Source organism: Leuresthes tenuis, unplaced genomic scaffold (assembly GCF_036924035.1).
Source record: "Leuresthes tenuis unplaced genomic scaffold, fLeuTen1.0.hap1 SCAF_9, whole genome shotgun sequence".
Taxonomy (NCBI): domain Eukaryota; kingdom Metazoa; phylum Chordata; class Actinopteri; order Atheriniformes; family Atherinopsidae; genus Leuresthes; species Leuresthes tenuis.
The window spans coordinates 22,618,989-22,638,638 of record NW_027325363.1 but is presented as its reverse complement, the minus strand read 5'-3'; the positions used below and the strand labels follow the sequence as shown (position 1 = coordinate 22,638,638).

At 39.3% G+C, this 19,650-nt stretch overlaps 3 protein-coding genes across 4 annotated transcripts in view; all 3 read right to left on the bottom strand.

Moving 5' to 3' along the window:
* Nucleotides 1-278: 278 nt before the first annotated feature.
* dhx40 (DEAH (Asp-Glu-Ala-His) box polypeptide 40) lies at nt 279-5,764 on the bottom strand. Its single transcript, XM_072392872.1, has 17 exons — nt 5,478-5,764; nt 5,139-5,284; nt 4,932-5,051; nt 4,568-4,804; nt 4,402-4,468; nt 4,185-4,316; nt 3,967-4,066; nt 3,760-3,846; nt 3,420-3,602; nt 3,254-3,334; nt 2,995-3,152; nt 2,284-2,398; nt 2,085-2,193; nt 1,842-1,936; nt 1,666-1,735; nt 1,306-1,534; nt 279-486 (listed from the first exon to the last, which is right to left on the bottom strand). The coding sequence occupies exons 1-17, from the start codon at nt 5,647-5,649 to the stop codon at nt 365-367; spliced, it is 2,223 nt and encodes a 740-aa protein (XP_072248973.1). The 5' UTR covers nt 5,650-5,764; the 3' UTR covers nt 279-364.
* gdpd5b (glycerophosphodiester phosphodiesterase domain containing 5b) overlaps nt 1,626-19,650 on the bottom strand; it is a 112,262-nt gene continuing 94,237 nt past the window's right edge. The window contains exon 19 of one of the 2 annotated variants that reach the window (XM_072392878.1): nt 1,626-1,643. The gene's annotated coding sequence lies outside the window, so the exon portion shown is untranslated. The remainder of the gene's footprint in view (nt 1,644-19,650) is intronic. The other variant, XM_072392879.1, reaches the window with a different exon arrangement.
* On the bottom strand, nt 10,498-15,300 carry LOC140313648 (uncharacterized). Its single transcript, XM_072391646.1, has 5 exons — nt 15,158-15,300; nt 12,177-12,524; nt 11,892-11,993; nt 11,717-11,776; nt 10,498-10,658 (listed from the first exon to the last, which is right to left on the bottom strand). The coding sequence occupies exons 1-5, from the start codon at nt 15,282-15,284 to the stop codon at nt 10,498-10,500; spliced, it is 798 nt and encodes a 265-aa protein (XP_072247747.1). The 5' UTR covers nt 15,285-15,300.

Genomic DNA, 19,650 nt, shown 5'->3' with positions numbered 1-19,650 from the left:
CTCACACAATAGGAAGTGACGTACAACACCAGAGGGTCCAGTGTACCTGAACGGTCGGTGTGAAAGTACATCTAGTACTATGCTGTGACCTTAACCTCACCTCAACTATACACAGATTGTCTAACACAAGCTGTTAAAGACGGAAAAGGGAACAATTAAATAAACTCCCCTTATTTTATCTTATCCACGTGCCTGATTTCCACTCAACTCTCAGTTAAAGACACATAAAACCCTCAACTGATGTAAACAGCATGCAAAGTGGAAGGAATAAAGAAGAGTCGGTGTAAAACATGTTTATTATCAAGATGTAATTTGCCAAGTTCTGTAATACAACACATAAGCCACAGAGCCAAAAGTCCTTCAGTCACAGAGCTTTACTTTGTTGTCTTTGTTGTTTTCGTTGCAGGTAGCGAGCACGAGCGTCGCTGACTGTGGTTTCGTTGTTTCGCTTTTCCAGCTTCTTCACAACATCCTCAGCAGAAACCTCTAAAATAAGAACAGGATCACAGAATATCAGGACAAGGTAATAACAAATTACAAATAATAAAGATTACATGACTGGATCAAAAAAAGAAAACCTGTAGTCAGCAGAAAGTACATGGGGGATGGGGGTGGTTATAAAGCACAGTTTCAGTTAAAGTCAAAGGTATTCAGATTGCACTATTTTATAATTCAATAGATTATAGTATGCAACTATAAAGCCACCCATAAGATAAAAATATATTTGACCTTATTAATACGAAGGCCGTGAATACATTACCACTGATACTTCCACATGATTGTGTACAATTTAGATTCCACGTTTTGAGAATATTTTCGTGGTTCTGATGTTTACGGCTGAATTATCGCGTTAGAAGTCCTAAACAGAGCAACGCCTATAAACAGAGCCAGAGTAAACAGGGAATGCCAGTGTCAGCTACTGGCGGGCAGAAATATGATCCCCGATCCCCCTTCACTGAATGAAGAAAAAGGTGAAGAGGCCATCTTAACACCAAAGGAGGGTTTTTGTCACAAAAACTACAAATGGTGCAATTCTGAGGAGCACAGATGACTCTTTAAAAAGGGATTAATAGTTGCGAAAGTGGGACTTTAAGAACCAAAAAACAAGCTGCCATATAATTTGTGTTGAGATATTAACCACATTTCAAAGTAATCTGCCAGAACCCTGTCTTTCATCTTCTTATAAAGAACAATGTAGCTGAACCTCATTTTATCTTCATTGACTCTCTACCAGGAAGTAGGGAAAGAACACGCATCATATATAACATTTACTAAAAAAAATATCTAAAATATCCTTCTGAACACCTTGTCGTCTTTTGGCTGCTTCCCTGGTTTCCCATTTCGTCATCTCCTCATCAGTAACTTCTTCTCTTGCGACACTGCTCAGTTCATAGACGTCCACTTCGTGGAGTTTAGGTAACAAATCCTTCACCCACTCATATCGAATGGGGCACACCGTTCTGATGTACATCCGCGAGGTCACCAGCACATCATGGAAGATGATCCAGTCCAGCTCTGCCTCCTCATCAAACATCTTAGAGCCGCAACAAAAATCACATCCAATGGATTCATTAGAGAGAACATGTTGTTTTCTTTTGTGGTTAGAATTTTGAGATTTTTTTTTTTTTTTAATGTAAAAATATCTATATATAAAAATGTATTTACTGATGATGATGGATGGATGTGAACCATAGATCCGTGGCCATCCATTGTGCAAAACACCTTTCCAAAAGACCTGAGAAAGAAAATGAAGACTGATTCGCAATAAGTAATCTCACTGTTGTGAAATATTCCAGGAAGCCTTATAGAGACCGTGGTGTTTGTGGTCAAACAGGCAATACCTTCTGGCAACGTTGGTGAAGTATCCTGAGCAAAGGCATCGTCTGAAGAGCTCAGTTTTATTGCCATCATATGTTTCTACAGGGAAATCTCTCTTCTGAAAGAAAAGAGCACAGACCCACCCCCCCACACAAAAAATAAGAACCACACTTCATAGGAATTGTCCATTACAGTTGTAACATTGACAGCAATACGGTGCAAAACAATCAGACAGCACGCTTCAGTGAGTAATGAAAACACGGTACCCGCTGGAGCCGGTGCAGGATCTCCCGCAGCTGAGTCTCCACACTAAAGGCCGACTTCAGCGCCCTCCAGTGGATCCAGTTCTCCTTGCACCATGCTGACGGTCTGTCGCTGCAGAGGGCAAAAGACAGGTTCACATATTTCATACAAAATAAAGACCCGAACTGACATTTTTTGTACAGCTCCAATTACTTTACTTACCTGTCTTTGCATGACTGAAACACATTGAGAAGGGTGGCAAAGTCGTTCATTCCACCGGTCTTCGCGGCCAGCGCTTTGTGCTTCTTACTGGCCTCTTTCTGTGTCTCAGGTTGACCTGCAGGAAGCAAGAAATCAGTTTGTGGACTAAACAGTTAAGTCTTTATAATCACACATTTCCAAAAACAAAGTACACCCCATGAGTCAGCATTTGCGGATGGTATTTTCAGTTGCTCACATTGGAGTTTTAGCCCACTCTTCCTCGCAACATTGCTTTGGTTCATTCAGGTTTTTTGCAGGCACTGGCTTATGCTGGATAACCCTAATCCTTCCACTAGTGAAAATAATTTCTCACTGTAGAACAATGTACTCCAAAATGTTTGGAAATGGCCTTATAAGTCTTCCCAGATTGATGGGCAGCAACAGCTGCTTCTCTAAGATCACTGCTGATGTCTTTCCTCCTTGGCATTGCATTAACACATACCTGAACGCTCCAGACCAGCGAACTGAACAAAACTTCTGCTTTTATAGAGGTGCTCACACCTGATTTGATTTCATTTGATTAGCAACACCTGGCTGCTACTAACACTCTTAATTCCATTGGAAATAAAGATTTACCTAATCCAACTGTAAATGAATATTTGTTTTCCTCCCAGCAAAGTTTGAATCCTACTTTGAAGGTCAGAAATATTTAAAAAAGGTTCCAGTGCTGACCTGGCCTGATGAAGATGTTCTCCACAGACAGCATGGCGGCAACAGGGAGCAACAGGTCTTGGCAGCCAAGCGAAGAGGCTTTGAGCAAAGCCCTGGTGAGGCCTGGGTGCAGGGGGAACTCCACCATCAGCTCCCCGAGCTGGGTCACTCTTCCTCTCCTACACCAGACAGATGAGAGCTCATGAAACTTCTAGACTTACTTCATCTGCCGCTTTTCTGCTTGGAAAAGCCAGAGGCTTGATGTTTAACGACCGCTCACCGGTCAATGGCGTCGAACTGGTAGAGCTGTTTTAGTGCCTCTAGAATAAACCTCTCCTCTGGACAGTCCAGATAAGGAAACCTTAAAAAGAGGTCAGATCTTCAGAATAAATTATGTGCGAATTTGACCTCAAAACATGACAACATAAAACCAACAAGTGGCGTACCGAATCACATCATGAACGCCGAGGCACTTGAGTGTGAGTATCACTGAGGTCAGACTTGTCCTTTGAATCTCTGGAACTGTATATTCAGGCATGCACGTCTCCCAGAATTCCTTGGTATAGAGTCGAAAGCATTTGCCGGCAGAGGTTCTCCCGGCTCGGCCTGCTCTCTGCTGGGCTTCGCTCCTGTTGACGGAAAAAAAAAAAATCCCAGAGAAATCTATTTTATATCCCTGCTGCCGAATTCGACTTCACAGCATGCGGTGTCAAGCAGGACAGTTTAAAAAAAACAAAACAAATACAAACGACTGTTTTTGCACGTCGATTCTCTTCCGAGACTCACTTTGAAATCGGCACAACCTCTAACACATCCATGCCCACCCTTGAGTTATGGTTGAGCTGCTTCACAAAGCCGCTGTCTACAATGTACCTACATGAGAGAGAAAGATGAAGGGGGGAAAAAAAGCAGTATCGTTGTGTATTTTGTAGAGGAAATTATAATTTAGAGTCAGTTTCATGTTAAACCAGCAGCATTACAGGCCTCACTCACTTTATGCCATTGATGGTGAGAGATGTTGCTGCAATGTTAGTGGCTACAACACACTTCCTTATTCCTGGGGGGGGTGGCTGAAAGATCTGCCTTTGTTGATCTGGAATAAAACAAACAAACAAACAAAAAAAAAAGATAAGAGGTATCCCAAACAAGGTTGAGTCTTTCATTTCAACATAGAAACTCTACAGGCATCAACAGCTATTGTAGGCATTTACCAGTCGGCATGGATCCATAAAGAGGCAAAATGAGAATTCCCTCCACAGTCTGGTCTTCGACATCATAGCGGTAGTCTATAGACTCAGCTTTTTCGAACAATATGTCACAGGCACGCTCAATCTCTGACTGACCTGTCAAACACAAGGGAGTTAATGTGGCACATTTCAGTCTGGACTGTGATCCAGAAAAAGGACAGCCACCATCATCATCACTTGCCTGTTAAAAATACCAGAATATCTCCAGCCATTTCACTGGTGTGCACGTCCAGGGCCACTTTCACTACCTGCGGCCGGAAAAAGTGGATTAAAAAAATAAAAATAAAATTTTCAAGAGTTGTGCATTAAAAATAAATAAATCAAATAAAGAAAGGGACAGTAGGTACCTCTTTCACATAACCGGTGCTTTCTATGTCTTTCGGTCCAACAGCAAAGCCGAACGCACAGGTTACAGGATACATCCTCCCGGGAATGGCAAAGACAGGACAGTTGTCAAGAAAAGCTGAGAGTTTGTCAGATTCCAAGGTGGCGGACATCACCACCACTTTCAGGGGCAAAGAACGTCCTTTAGTGGCCTTGGACGGGTTGGAGAAGACCTTCTTCAGTAAACCCAGGAGAATATCCTGTGATACGTGCAAACACACAGCGTGCGCGTTGAATGTTAGGGAGAAAGAACAGCTTTTGGCTTGGCATGATGGTAAGCTCATAACGCATGTCTACAAATAATATTGGGCAAAAGCTCTGACTTACTGTGTTGAGGCTGCGCTCATGAACTTCATCCAGTATGACGACACTGTACTGAGAGAGCGCAGGATCTGCCAAGACCTCCCGGAGCAAACAGCCATCCGTCATATACTTCACCACGGTGTCCTGGCTCATACACAAACTTCATGTTAACACAAAAGGACATGAAATGAGCAGCGTTTGCTGCGGAAGGAGTAACCTTTTGACTCTCACCTGTGATGTGCAGTCATCAAAGCGTACTTGGTATCCGACTTCCCTTCCCAGAGAGCACCGCATCTCCTGGGCCACCCTCTGAGCCACTGTGATGGCAGCCACCCGGCGGGGCTGGGTCACGCCAATTTTACCATGTTTAGAAAAGCCTAAGAAGATCAATCAAACAATACAATGATAACACAGTGACGTAGATCCGTGCTGCAGCTTTAGTTAAACTGACAAATTCACATTACACAGCAGAAATGCGAATCTCAGCTGTTCATATCATCATTATTTTTACTACTTACTAAGAGTAGAATTTCTTCAATATCATACAGTTGGCAGTAAACGGTCGCTTACCTGCTTCGTGCAGGTACTTTGGAAGTTGTGTTGTTTTCCCACTTCCAGTCTCACCAGTGACTAGCAGGAAAGTGCTGTCTTCGACTGCCTGAATTAGTTTGGTTTTGTACCGATAGATCGGCAGATGTTTTGGTTCGTTGTCTTTTGGGTTCCATCTCGTTGATGTGGACATGGCTGACAACTTTACCAAAAGAAACCAGGGCCAAAAGCCGAACAGACAACACAATTACTGACCTAAAATCCACGGAACACAGTTCGGTATTTTGCCAATTCTTCTTTTCGTTTAAAAAAAAGACACGCTTTGACGACTTCCGTAAACCAAGTCATCCTCGATTGCTATTGGTTCACGTGTGCCCACATGACACCAATCTCCACCAAAATAAAAGTCCGGCTATTTTTTTATTTTATTTTTAATTTATTAGCATTTGTTCGTTTGTTTTAACGTGGGGGCGTTTACAAAGAAAATTTGCAACACGAAATCTAAAAAAAGAAAGAAAGAAACATATCTATGCATATGGCAAATAATACTCATCGGATTATTCTTTGTTTAGAAAAAAAAAGTAACCAATGAATGATCTGCATCATTTCAAATTTGTACAGTGGTCAACAAAATTATTTATAACACGCATCAAACCCGAAAGCTGTATGATATACTTGGAAAAAGCAACTTGTGAGGAATCGCACACATACATCAGATCATTAGTGTTACCAACTACCCAAATTCAAAGATCTTAACCTTTTCCAATAAATCATGATTTATCATAAAAGTCTCATATGATGTCACTTTTTTGTTTGTCTGATTCACAGAACGTACAGAAGAGGTCCACCTGAGACTACCCTGGGGAAAACATCTTGCCCCATCTGTGGTGGGATTCTAAGTTTAGGCTTCACTGAAAGAAAACAGAAACCACTGTCAGTTTTTTTTACATAGCACAACACCATTTGCCCTCTGACGATGTTTAAGTCTTTGCATGTACAATATCCTACACCCTCGGACAATTTCTAAAAAGAAATCAGATCATTTCATGTAGATTTATCACTCAAGAGTAGTTTCAAAGGGTGTGAATAAGCTTCACTTACCATTGCTACAAGGTTGTAAGCAATTTGATCCCTTGCAGATCTCTATATTACAATGGAAATACACCTGGATGAGAAGAGAAAGTAGACAGACTTCAGAAAAAAAAATGCACATACACAATGGTGACATTACCATTGATTTTCTTACATACCAGGTTTTCAAATGTTGGAGGTCTCACAAAAGAAAACAACTTGACAACAAACCGTTTGTGAAGGTACGGATACGCAGTGCCCTTACTGGAGACTGGCAACACAACAGTCCTGTGGCTATCACCAGTGAAGGCACACCTTGATTAGATGCAAAGATAATCTACAGTTTAATCCCCCCCCCTCATTTCAGTCCTTAGTATTCCTTTGTTCTTCAGTGTCGATGGGTGCTCAGATTCCCTTCGCTGAACCTTGATGCCTACTTGGGTTATACGAGTCAGTGCAAAGCTACACTGCACAGCTAGACTAGAAACAAAGGAAAACAAGGTAACTAAAAGCTATATCAACCACATGCAAAAAGGAATAAAAGTTAATCACTTTCATAATCCTACTGGAATGAAGTAGGACAAAATATGACTCCTTGATGGGGATGTTGTTTCACCTCAATGTTGATCCAGTAGGTAATATTCCCATCTGCAATCTGCAAGCAAAATTTTTTAAAATTGTAAACAACTCTTCATCCATCAGGATCCATCAGTGATGTATTCACAGTTACCATGAACTGGGTTCCACAGTCAGTGAATGGAAAGCTGAATGTGACAGCTTCGGGGATCTTTGTTGGGGTTTGCAGTTGTGGCTTTGGTCGGATGGGACCCTGGCTGCCTCTAGGTTCAAAGGTGGGACTGTGGCATTCCTCAGGATGGTGATGTTGAAACCATTTTTGTTGCAGAAAAACAATCTTGATATGTCTGGTAGGGCATATGGATTTGGCTCTGTAGAAAGGACATAAAGAATGACTGAATCAAAGAATAGGGAAAAATAATACTGCTCACAAACTGAATCTCTACCTTTCATTTTCCTTTGACAGGTTAGATGTATTGGTTGGACAATATCAGGTAGACCCCCTTCTGCAGGTGCCATGATGACGACCGTGAGACTTGTCATGTAGTTCTAATAAACATAATGTTGAAGAATAATTACAATAAAGTAAATTCTGTGTGACAAATGAATCAACAGGATTTAGAGACTTATCTGCTCACTTGTCTTTTTACAAAACATCCATGGGAAGCGACTGTTAAGATGATAAACGAATGGGTTTACAAGGTAGTAGTGGCAAAGTTCTGCTATAGCAATTGCTTGGTATTATCCACCGTGTTCATCTGCATAACACAAACAAGACCGTAGCAACCAGAAGCACCTCGAAGCTCAGTCTAACTAACGCGTCCATCTTTTTAGCGTGTGCGTCTTACCTTCAACATAAATGGTGAAAGGAAGATTGTCAAATTTCTCTTTTGATATGTAAACAGACATAAAGTCATCATGGCAAATTACCATATTATCGTTGGCAGGGGTGTTAAATGTTTGATAAAGCTCGGACTTTCAGAAAGAGGTGAAAGAGAAATTAATGGCACCAAAATAATAACTGAACTGTTCGTCTTCATTTTTGGTTGCTGAGACTGTGAAGCAGCTGCTTCTAATTCACTTTAATTGGCACATGAGCGAGGCAGCCAAAGTGAAAGTGGCTACACACCAGCCAGCGTCCTGCGTTCAGATCAGCCAATCAGAGGTGTCTGTAGGGGTCGTATCGGGATTACTTTTTTTAAATCACTGGAAGTAGCAGTCTCGTCAAACTCACTAAATTCAAAGAAAAAAATGCTGCACAGATTCTTTTATTATCCGCCTTGTCATTGTTCAGAGAAGATTTCAGCTGGTAGACAGTGTGGTCATGGTTTTCCCCCATACCTCACACTGATTTAATGTGCTGAAAAGAACAGTATACTGCCATTTTTCAATGGAAGAAAAACAGAGGAGAATGTCCGTTCCTTTTGACTGGTTATATGATTTCCCCATTAGCTGTAAGGGGCAATATATTTTTTAAAATCCAACAGACGGGAGCGGGCGACTGAACCGGGATTCATGTTAATAAACAGGAGGCGAGGAGAGTGTTAGCGGTGAGCAGCTTCTGGCTGTAGCTTTCACTTTCGTGACTTTGTCATTGTAAAATCTCATTACGATGTACAGGGCATGTCTTTCATGAAATAAAATAACAGGAACACTGAGGACACAGTATCTAAAGTGCTTATTTTGGAACATTGTTGGAACAGCTGTACTCCTGCAGGCTTACTTCACAGGTCTGCCCTGCAACAAGAATCCAACCAAACCCTTACGGATTTCTCATATAAATTTTCTTAACCCTTAAAGTTAAGACTACACTGTCTGCGTCTTACTGAAAAAATGGTGGAAGTAAGCCTGTCTTAGCCATCTCTACCATTCAGTTTGGGTATGTAATGCAAAGCATTTCTTTTTTCTCAGTTAGGACATTAAAGTATCAACCTATGACACAACAAGACCAAATAAAGGCACTTCAGAAGAGACAATAGGATGTCTTTTTTTTCAGAATGAGTCTGACGTTACCAATGGCAAAGTCTTTTAAATATCTATATTTCAATATGATCTTTCTTTTATTGTATCAGTGAGTGCTATATTTGGAATATGTTTAGCGCCACAATGATTATGTTCTGCTATAAAGTAAAATACATCTTTTTACCAGCAGGTGGCACTGAAACCTGCATGAGAAGGGTCCGAGGAGAGAGGTTGATTGGGTCTTTAATTCCGTTTCATACTGGTTTGTGGATTTGAGCCACACATACAAAACAATAAATGAACGGGACCATTTTTCATTGTGAAGTAGTTCAAGGTTGTAGCTAATACGCATGTGAAGATGTTATTTTAATGATCTTTATTAAACAGCAGTCATAGATATGCAGTATAGAGAGAAACGCAGTACAAAAAACATGTAATCAATAGCTGTCACTGTGAAAAGATGTTCACACCGTGTCCTTAATCTTCTACAGTCGGTCGAGCTGGTCTGTGCTCCTGTTGTAAATGGGGTTTTTGTAATCAAAGTCTGAGAGGGAAAGTGGAAAAGTGGGACAGCAGTTCAGAGGACGCTATAATTTCATCACTAACATGTCCACAGATGAAGTCAGCACTCACTGTCTTTGGCTTTCTGCCTCCCCAAGCCTGCTGTAAAACACAGAATATATTTACATGTATTTATCTATTTAGCAGTATTTACTCTCACTACCTTCGATAATCCGATATGTGTCCTGTGAAATCGAATTACCTCTGTCATTCTCCGCCTGTTTTGCCATGGCTTGTTGCTTCCTGAGGTCACGCTGGTTGACTGTAATCAAAGGGATGAGTGAACACACCTGATACAACCAGAAGGATGCGATACAAATAAAGAATTGACATTACCGTAAAAATGCCGATTGATACTTGCTTGCCGTAACCTGCTGATGAGTTCTAGAAGGGGTGAGAAGACAGTTGCTGTCATACTGTCATAATTAATACAAACTGCGGTAAACATATTGCATATAACTGTGAAGCACCTGTGTGGAATCTCTGTTTTGTCCTCCGACTTTCTTCCCTTTCAAACCTGAATTCATCCACGTTTGGATAAATCCCACTGGTGCTTTGACCAGGCTGACTCCTGCCTGGATCCTGCAGAGCTCCTGGCAGACCACCACAGTCTCTGTTTGGGTCAGCCTGGGCCAAGTATTGGTCATCATTTTCTGTTGTTTGTGAAAGAGTTAATCGGAACATATTGATAGTTTGTTACATTTTTGAATGGTTGCTAACTTTCTTTAAGTACAGAGGCTTTTTCAGCCGGGTGAAGTAATAGATGACGGTGGAGGAAGAAGAGGACGCACCGTAAACAAGATTATTGACGTTTGCACCTGCAGGGAAAGTGGGCACATAAAGACAATGACACATCTGTTTGTCAAGGATATCAGAATAGCTTTAATAACAGTGCGTTAGTCTCGTGTGTGTGGGATGGATTACCTATATGGTGGGATGGATTGCCTATATGGTGGGATGGATTGCCTATATGGTGGGATGGATTGCCTATATGATGTACTCTCCCTGTTTCCAGAGGTGGAGCACTAGCACCTGCAGTGGAACATTACATTAGACAAGTACTTTGAATTCACAGCAAGAACTGGATAAGAAAATTGATGGGGCTTTTATGTGTGAAGCCAGTAGGTACATGTAGCAAGCTTAGGTTACACGTTAATGACTGGGAGTAGAGGGAAAAATCTAGCAAATTTGATTATTTTTCAATATATGAAAAGTCCAATCCAACGCAGAGGGGTAGAATATTTTAGTTTGCTTGTTTTTGGCGTTGTTGTAGTGCTAACTTTGTTGTTCAGTATTCAGAAATATTGCTTCAGTCATTACCCTCCCGCTCCACTCTCTGAACGTATATAGCACCGGGTTTCCGGGTTTTCCTCATCCTTTTTATTTGTGAGTAATGCCTTTCACTACAATGCCCGGTTTCTGTGTCCAGCATGTTTTGTTTGTTCAGCTGACGTTGTCAGACTTCACAGCCAGTAATCCAGGAAAAGGATACTTTGATGCAATACCTAATTACAAGACCAGATTAAAGGGGTTATATTATGAGAGTTATTGTTGTTGAGAGCACATATTTAGTGTCTCACCACCAAATTAAAAACTAAAAACATAAACACATCAGTCTTGTTCAAAATATCTCATTCAATAATCTGTTCAGATTTTCTGTGGCAAATTATATCACTTCTAAAGTCTCCCCCAGAGGTTGGCCTCACCCTCTAAGTCCCATCCACTCACATTCAACAGCTGGTATCTGTTACATTAACCCCAGCCTCAGAGGATATAAGAGGCCAGTTGATAAAGATTATCCTCCTCAGACCCAGCATTGCATTTTTGTCCTTGGTAAGGGACAAGGGTTTCACAGCTTTATTTAAAAAACAAAACAGCTCACTAGAATAAAACTTGAGCTGTGGAGAGGATATCCTGGGCTTTCCAGTGATATGTGGTTTGATGGGGTTTGGCCAAAGAAACAGAAGAGTTATTTTCGTGTGCTGTAGTATAAAAAAACTGTGAAAATTGTGTCTGGACACAAACAAATGGATTCAGTTTCCAAAACTTTTTCACATTTTGCTGTCAGACTGGGTTCAGTAATAGCATACCTTCAATGCTTGAACTCACAGGATTGTTGGCATCGTCCTCTGCTCTCTTGCCATATTGGCCTGGAAAAAGAACATGAATTCTGTTCAATGGCCAATCGATCCCTCTACTGAATTAACAAATAAGAAATTATGTCAAATTCATGGACTGAGAGCAGCAGACAAGGTTTGTACTCACTTGTGCATTTCTTGTAACAGTAGTAGCTGCCGACACTCAGCAGAATGAGAGCACAAACCACACCAACGCAGATGTAGATCAGCATCTCTTTCGTTAGTCTACCTGTTGCACAGTTGTGGTCTTACAAAGATGCGTTTTACAGGAAACACATACATTAACTTATTCACTTGTCCGCTTTAGTGTTTGGCCTTTGAGGTTTGACACCCTGGAAAGGAAGAGGCAACATGCCTCTGCACAAGCCGCTGCTTTGTATCAAGAAAATGTAGAAACTAGCAATCCACTTACTTTCAATTGCAGACAACTCCACTTTAAAGCAGTCATTCCTTAGCTTGCAACGATAATAGCCCAGATCAGTGCTTTGTAGGTCATAGATGGAGATGGAGTAGTTCCCGAGTGAGGCCTGTATTGGAAAGGCTTTGACTCGGCCATCTCTGGGGTCCAGGAACTTAACACGCCCTTTAGCTGAGAGTTTCACTACATCCACCGTTTTACTCATCTTATTTATCTTACTGCCTTGGGACCATTCAACCCAGTTGTCCATCTGTGTAGAAAACTTGCACGGTATGAGCACAGAAGAGCCAAGAGGAGCACTGAGTTGTTCGGACGTATCGCATTCTTCAAAGAGATGCTCATCTGATGAAAAGCGTGAAACACAACAAGTTAGAACATTTATCTCATGCTCAAAAAACAAGAAAACCAGTCACTGAGCTTTTCTGTAGGTATTCAAAATGATTGTATCAATGTCTTGCATTGCGCTACAAAATATATGTTAATGTATATATTCTTATCTAATGAATGATAAAATCAAGCATAAAGATTTAACATGAAACTAATTTACACTTTTTATCTACCCTCAAACTGTTAGAAATTTGACAAACATTACTATATTGGTTGATAAAAGGTATATTTCACAGTAAACTTGTTATGACTCAAGAGAACAATGTCATGTAATGACGTACAGTGGAAACAAAATATAAAAATGACCTTTCTAATTTCTACCTTTCAAGTTGTATAAGTAGTGATCGGAGATTGGAGAAGCAAGTGATTGTAGTTCACTTGTTGATTGCAATGTGTCACAAATAAGGCTGTTTTTATGATAAATCAACACCTACAGGGTTCAAATTATAGTACGAAGTTTTGCATTTACTTTTTGAAAAATATCTATTCATGTTTCTTTGTATTGTTAACTCTGGAACAACTGGAAAGATGTAGAAAGCGACTGTCAGACAAATGGCCAGATATAACACTGAAGGTTAAGTGCTTTTGGTATTTGCATCTGTGTCGTTTTGGCCTTAATTTACCAATTTACCCAAAAGTTACACCCTTTGCTTTACGGGCCATATTAAAAGTTTGATTTCTTTTGAGAGAAAAAACATTTCAGCAGCTGGCTGCATGTTGTACATACATACAAACGTATACTATGAATTTCACTTCTCCGGGCTCCTTACAAGTGATTTCTAAAGATTTACCCTCAAATCAGCCCCAAACATTTCCTCTGCTTTGCTTTACCTTCACTGCACCCGAGCTAGATATCTTCACTTGGTTTTCTCTACTTCAAGCATTTTGAAGTAGGGCCAATGTTTTCATTGTTTTATTTTCTTTTTAATCTGAGCTGTCGAAGTCTGTCCAGACTAAAGCACACTGAAACTATAAAGATTTACATTGAGTTTTTGTGAATTAATTCCCACAGGTTCAAAAATAGTGGCAGATCTCCTGCTCAAGGTGATGACCTGCCATGGGTTCACAGAATTTCTTACCACATCTACCACTGACGGCCAGTGGTACCTTAATGCAACGATTGTGTCACTCGTAAGCCATTTTTACAGAAACCTCTGACTAACTTGTGCCAGTGTATATTTTCTACTTAGTTTCAAGAAAAGTTGGGAAGTTTTCTGAAGCGCGATGAAATTAGTTTGAACCTTTGCGAAACAGGCACAAGTGCAAAGGAATTTGTTTTTTGACCAACTTTATTGACCTTTGAATATATGAACAAATCTGCATTTTGATGCCAGTACATACTCAATAAAAAATCCCAAAAAGTTTGGATAGAGGCAAAAACAGAAATGTTTATAGAACATACAAGTAGCATTAACAAATTAATTGGTGGCAGGTAAGGGTGTCATCTTTGGGTATAAAAGGAGCATCAAGTGCGGCGCAGCTGAAATCTTTTATTCTGCCAGAAAGGACATAGATTCCTCTAGAAGAACTCCAACATTTAGTGTTCTCAGTTCCAAAATGATTAAAGTGGGTATTTAAAAGGAAAGGTGTTCTGACACATCTGTTTGACTGTGCTGTGAACAGGTTTGTATATTGTGTAAATACGTTGTTCAGTGAAGGCACTGAAATTAATTTTCTTTGTACACGTGTCTGTTAGATAAAGGTTCAAACATATTAATTATTCAAATGCTTGATTATTGTTGCTATTGTTTGCAAAACCTTTCTGTAAACAAGATAGGTTTAACATTTCAAGGATAACCCATTTTATATGATGGGATCTCAATGACACCATTCAGGGAGTTTTTGCAGTAGATTGCAACTGACATCTTCCACAGTATATTCTCAGTTCAATTTAGGGTCCCAATTTAGAGTGCCTGGAACCTATCCCAGCTGTGATTGGACAGGAGGCGGGGTACAACCTGGACAGGTCGCCAGTCCATCACAGTGCCACACAGAGACAAACGAGACAACCATAAACGCTCACACTCACTCTTACGATCAATTTGCAAATTGAGTCAAATGCAATGCTATGCATTGAGTCAAATGCATGATTTTGGACGGTGGGAGGAAGCCGAAGAGAACCCTCTTGCTGTGAGGCGACGGTGTTAACCACCACACCACTCCACATGGAACATTCTAATAAGTTTTATCATCAGTTAGTTTAGTCTTTTTAAAGTTTTAAACTCTTTTGTGACAATCAAGAGTCAATAATTTTGTGAATTATCCTTAAAAGTATATGTCTATAGTATAAGTGTGAGATTTATAAATTAGAAATGATTTTAAATTTTTCCGATAAGGTGAGGAACATCATGGAAGTTTTTTTTATTATTGAACTGTCCAACTACTGTTGGACTGTCCAAATATCTATTTGCTTAGATGAGATTTGTGACACGTTCAGTTCATTCAAGTATCCAAACAAACGAGTTCAAAGAAAACTTAGTCCAACAAATCTACATATCAAACTATCAAATGTCCTAAACAGGTGTTTTATCCAATGATCATCATTATAGTTCTAAGAATACACATTTTCATACTGTGAAAAGACTTACCATTTGAAGACACACACGTGAGCCACAGTGGCAAAAGGAAAACCCACTTGTCCGCTTTCATTGTCAGCATCTTGAACAGTGAGATCAACAGCATGAAGAAGCCTGTATTAACCTCTCTAAACGTCATGGCACAAAACCACAAGACCATCAGAGCTTGTTGAATAGTTTTTTAAAAAACTGTCTCCATTGTCTTTCATTACGGACAACAGCAACCAAGGATTTCAAACTACTTTAATTTGTCAAACAAAATGTGGTTCATATAAAACTTTAATTTCAATTGATATTGCCTTGTTTACAATAAGCAGGTGGTTGAAAAAGGACGCCAACATGACAATAGATTCTAACCACTTCCTTTTCAAGTCTGCAGAACTTTCCTTTGTGAAAAGACAGAGGTGTGTTCTTGTATGAAAGAATCATCAGCTACTGTAGGCTATTTCAAACAAAAGAAATTTATTTGAGCTTTAAAGAAGTTTTAAGCTTTAAAGATCACTTTAAAAGATGATTTAATGTTGGCTTCTATTTAAAATCCAGATTTCACAAAGTGAACACTGATTTTTCTTTTTACAACATAATCTATTTCAAAATCTATTCCAAATGTTAACTCCATTGTAATCCTGTAGAAATTTGTTATGACTGCCTGTAATGTAACACTAGCTTAATTCATCAGTAGAACAAACAAAACATAAGATTACAATACCTACAAATGTATCTTTGTATGTCTACCTCTTGTAAAATTCATGATGATGTTGCAGTCTTCCTGTGTTACCTGTTTCACAGTTGTTAAAGATCACGACTCTTCTTTCTTACAACCACTAAAAGACTGTGGGCATTTTGTCAACTAATTCTGGGAGAATTTCCTCTGATGTACTACGAGACACGGTGGACTGCAGAGACGCCATGCTTGTTGCTCAGCTTGAGGGGTCACATGCTCTCCATAAGAAAGAAATAATGTGAGAAACTGTCAATCCAACAATATGTTTTACAATATGTGTTTTAAATAGTCTGGGGAATTAACATTTTCTGTCGGACACAATATTTTGTTATTATGAATAACCAGTTTCAACTAAGATCATGAGAACAGCGTGGCTTAAAGTACATTTGTACATCATAAACAATTAGGAGTTTCCCCCGTCTAAAGGCAGACTAGGCACAATATTCTTTTTTAAAAACAATGTGTAAACTCACTCCACCTGTAATACATTTTCAATTAAGCATTTTGACCAACTAGAAGTGCATGGTGGTGTATTTGTTTGCAGTAACCCTGTCTGTCACACACCTGCACTCACAGGCTTAGATCACATAAAGTCCAGCTTTAAATTACAACATCAAAACATAACTGCAGTGAAACCATAGGGACCACAGTCTCTCAATTTCTGAACTCAATCAGAATTTTCTGTTATCTTTTTTATTTTGCAACAAAATGCATTCCATTTTAACCAAAGATGGACACAAAGACTGAGCACTACAGTAAAAGCAGTAGCTATGACGATGTAAAGAATAGGTGTAGATCTTATTTCAACTCATTTATTTTTGTCATCTTTACACATGCAAAACTATTGTACTTTTTGATGCCTTCAAACAAACGAGACACAGTGTACTTGGACAACACCACAATGACGTCTCGCTTTTAAATCTATTTGACATTCTTCTGTTTAAAGAAAATATTTTCCCTCTTACCTTTAGCAGCTTGTACCGACCCGCTTTTGCAGATACCACCAGATTATGGGTGTTCTGTGTAATATTCCACGAGTGTTTGACATTGGTTCGCCATCATTGTTAACCACTCCTACATGTAGCAACAGCAAGTATATGGTTGGCCAAACATTTAGAAAGCTTAATTAAAAAAAAGACACCGCATTCAAGTGGATGCACCGCACAACTCAGCTCAACAGCACTCCAATTCAACAGTGCGAAAATTTGCAGCAGAGTTTCTACTCAAAAGGGCCCCTCCAGAAATACGGTACATGATAATCACAGACTCTGGTCTCTGGTGCTGTAGAAAGTGGTGGCAATGACAGTAATGACGATAATGCTTTTTCTAATGACATTTTAATATTGTTTTTAAGGTCATTTTGATAAGCCGTCGAGAGGGAAAAGTCACCCTCTTAAAATAATGGCCTAAGTAATTTTTTGACTAAACTGATTTTTTGGCCAAAATCATCTCCTCATGATGCTGGACACCTCAGGTGAAATTGCCTACATCCTCAGTTGAACAGATATTATGTTTCTACCCCTGTGGTGTACCGGCCTATGTCAAGAGTGTAACTTAGAATGTTTTAGCTTTTTGTGTTTTTTGAAAAACTTTAAAAAATGACTTAGGCCATTATTTTAAGAGGGTGTCGAAATGATGCATCTTTTGTCAAATATGAGGAAAAGTTAGAACGCTAAAGGTGGAAGCAAGTGATTTTAACTGTTTTAAAGAGCATCTGTACTTATCATTATTATTGAACAATAATCACAACAGCACAGTAGATTATTATGAAAGGATTTAGCATGATGCAAATGGTTTATTGTTTGGCTGTTCACAACTTCATTTTAGCAAAGGAATATAATAATATACATTCTGTATTACCAATAATATTACAAAACTAGTCCACGTGCTAAAACTGTACACAGATCTTTATCTCTCTAAATGTTGATGGGATTTCCAACAAATAACAAATATAATTTTTACCTTGTTATGTTCTATTCTTTATTTTTGACTTGCAATGAAAAACAACTTAATCATAGTACAAAGTAATCATAATAATACAAATTAGTGCAAAGTTGTCAATACACGTTTGAATATGGCACATATGACCTTGTCACCCTCAAAAATATTTGCTTATGTTACTGAAAATGAACTGCTAAGTATAGCAGGAAGTAGACCAAACCCAAATCACAAAGTTACCACAACCATGAGGTTCATTAAACAGGTACTGAGTGTGAAGTATGTCACTAGATTATATTTGACCTGTAAAGAAAACGGAAATAGCAAGGTAGGCCACAGACTACAGAAAGTGTGCATTCTCTTCTAGCATTTGCCAAGCTTTATTTATACAAGCATTTTAGTTTAAGTCGTTTCTGGTAGTTTCTTTCTATAAACTCAATATCACATATCAGAACAATATAATTATAAAATTTTAAAAGGAAAACTGCAAACAGTCATATGGGCTGCTAATCTTCATTACAAATAGAAAATAATTTGCTCTGTATATATGTCTTTATGTATGCATCTTTATGCATTTATATGCATATATATATATCTTTATGCATGCATCTTTATGCATAAAGATGCATCTTTATACATAAAGGCACTGTTACAATTGAAATCGTCTGAACTCTGTCTGTCTTCATAATTAGTTAAGTGGCAAAATACAGCTGTTATCATTTTTTTTTTTTTTTATTTTCTTAGCTGATGTCCAAACTCAAAATGCACTTGGGCAGGGCGACTTTTGCAATGTCTCAAAATAAATCAAATCCAATTCCGTAGTTTAATATATCTGAGTAAGATGTGACGATATATAGAATCTGATTTTGTAACATCGCAGTCGTGAACAGAACAGGACAGGTGTGCTAACTGCGCAACAAGAGCAAAACAAGCACCAAGTAACTTCTTCACCTAGTTTAAGCTAACTTCTCCTTGTGGCTTGCTCTAACTTCTCATCTTGCAGATGTGCAAACAGTGTTAAAAAGATGACTATTTAGTGGAGAGGGCTTTTCAAAGGAAATATTCCTTGTTTATCTAAATGTTTTAAATATTAAGAAAATATGCTTCTCAATCTCAGACCTTCTTGTTGAATAGTAACAACAGATTGTGAATTTTCTTGGTTGCCATGATTTGTTTGTGTCTTCTTCTTTTGATTCCAGTCTGCAAACTGAGCCCACAAATGGATAGGATCTGTCTCTGCTCTGCAACAGCGGCATTGTTTTAAGACGACTGCATTCTTTCAGTTCTGTATTCTGCCGTTACGGGAGAAAAAAGAGAAAAAAGTGATAAATAGCCAATCCATTTATCCACTTAATCAACAAATAAACAATCCATCTGCTTCTGTGAGCTTCAGGGAGTGAGAATGGCAAACAGGGCAGGTACTCACGTAGATATTTCATGCAGCAGTAGTAGCCCAAAAAGCTGATTAGAACTGCCCCACAAATACAGATGTAAATCAGCAGCCTCGTGTTTACACTTAGTACACCTGCATGATAAAGTGTGCTTTTACAAAGATGCTGTTCACAGGGGGCATTAGTTTGTTCACTTGTTCTCTGCACAGGCTGTTGCTTTGTATCATGAAAATGTAGAAATTAGAACCCCACTTACCTTCATCTGCAGACAACTCCACTTTAAAGCAGTCATTCCTTAGCTTGCAACGGTAATAGCCCAGATCATCGCTTTGTAGGTCATAGATGGAGATGGAGTAGTTACCCTGTGTGGCCTGGAGTGGAAAGGCTTTCACTCGGCCATCTCTGGGGTCCAGGAACTTAACGCGCCCTTCAGCTGAGAGTTTCACTACATC

What these genes read in the sequence shown, in the direction of transcription:
- dhx40 (XM_072392872.1), bottom strand. Translation starts at nt 5,649, where the DNA reads ATGTCCACATCAACGAGATGGAACCCAAAAGACAACGAACCAAAACAT. An exon ending in AAAGTACCTGCACGAAGCAG is followed by an intron (nt 5,285 to 5,477) that starts GTAAGCGACCGT and finishes TGATCTTCTTAG; the next exon opens with GCTTTTCTAAACATGGTAAA. An exon ending in TTATGGATCCATGCCGACTG is followed by an intron (nt 4,067 to 4,184) that starts GTAAATGCCTAC and finishes GTTTTATTCCAG; the next exon opens with ATCAACAAAGGCAGATCTTT.
- LOC140313648 (XM_072391646.1), bottom strand. Translation starts at nt 15,284, where the DNA reads ATGACGTTTAGAGAGGTTAATACAGGCTTCTTCATGCTGTTGATCTCA. An exon ending in GGAGTTGTCTGCAATTGAAA is followed by an intron (nt 11,994 to 12,176) that starts GTAAGTGGATTG and finishes ACTGTGCAACAG; the next exon opens with GTAGACTAACGAAAGAGATG. An exon ending in TGTGAGTTCAAGCATTGAAG is followed by an intron (nt 10,659 to 11,716) that starts GTATGCTATTAC and finishes GTTCCACTGCAG; the next exon opens with GTGCTAGTGCTCCACCTCTG.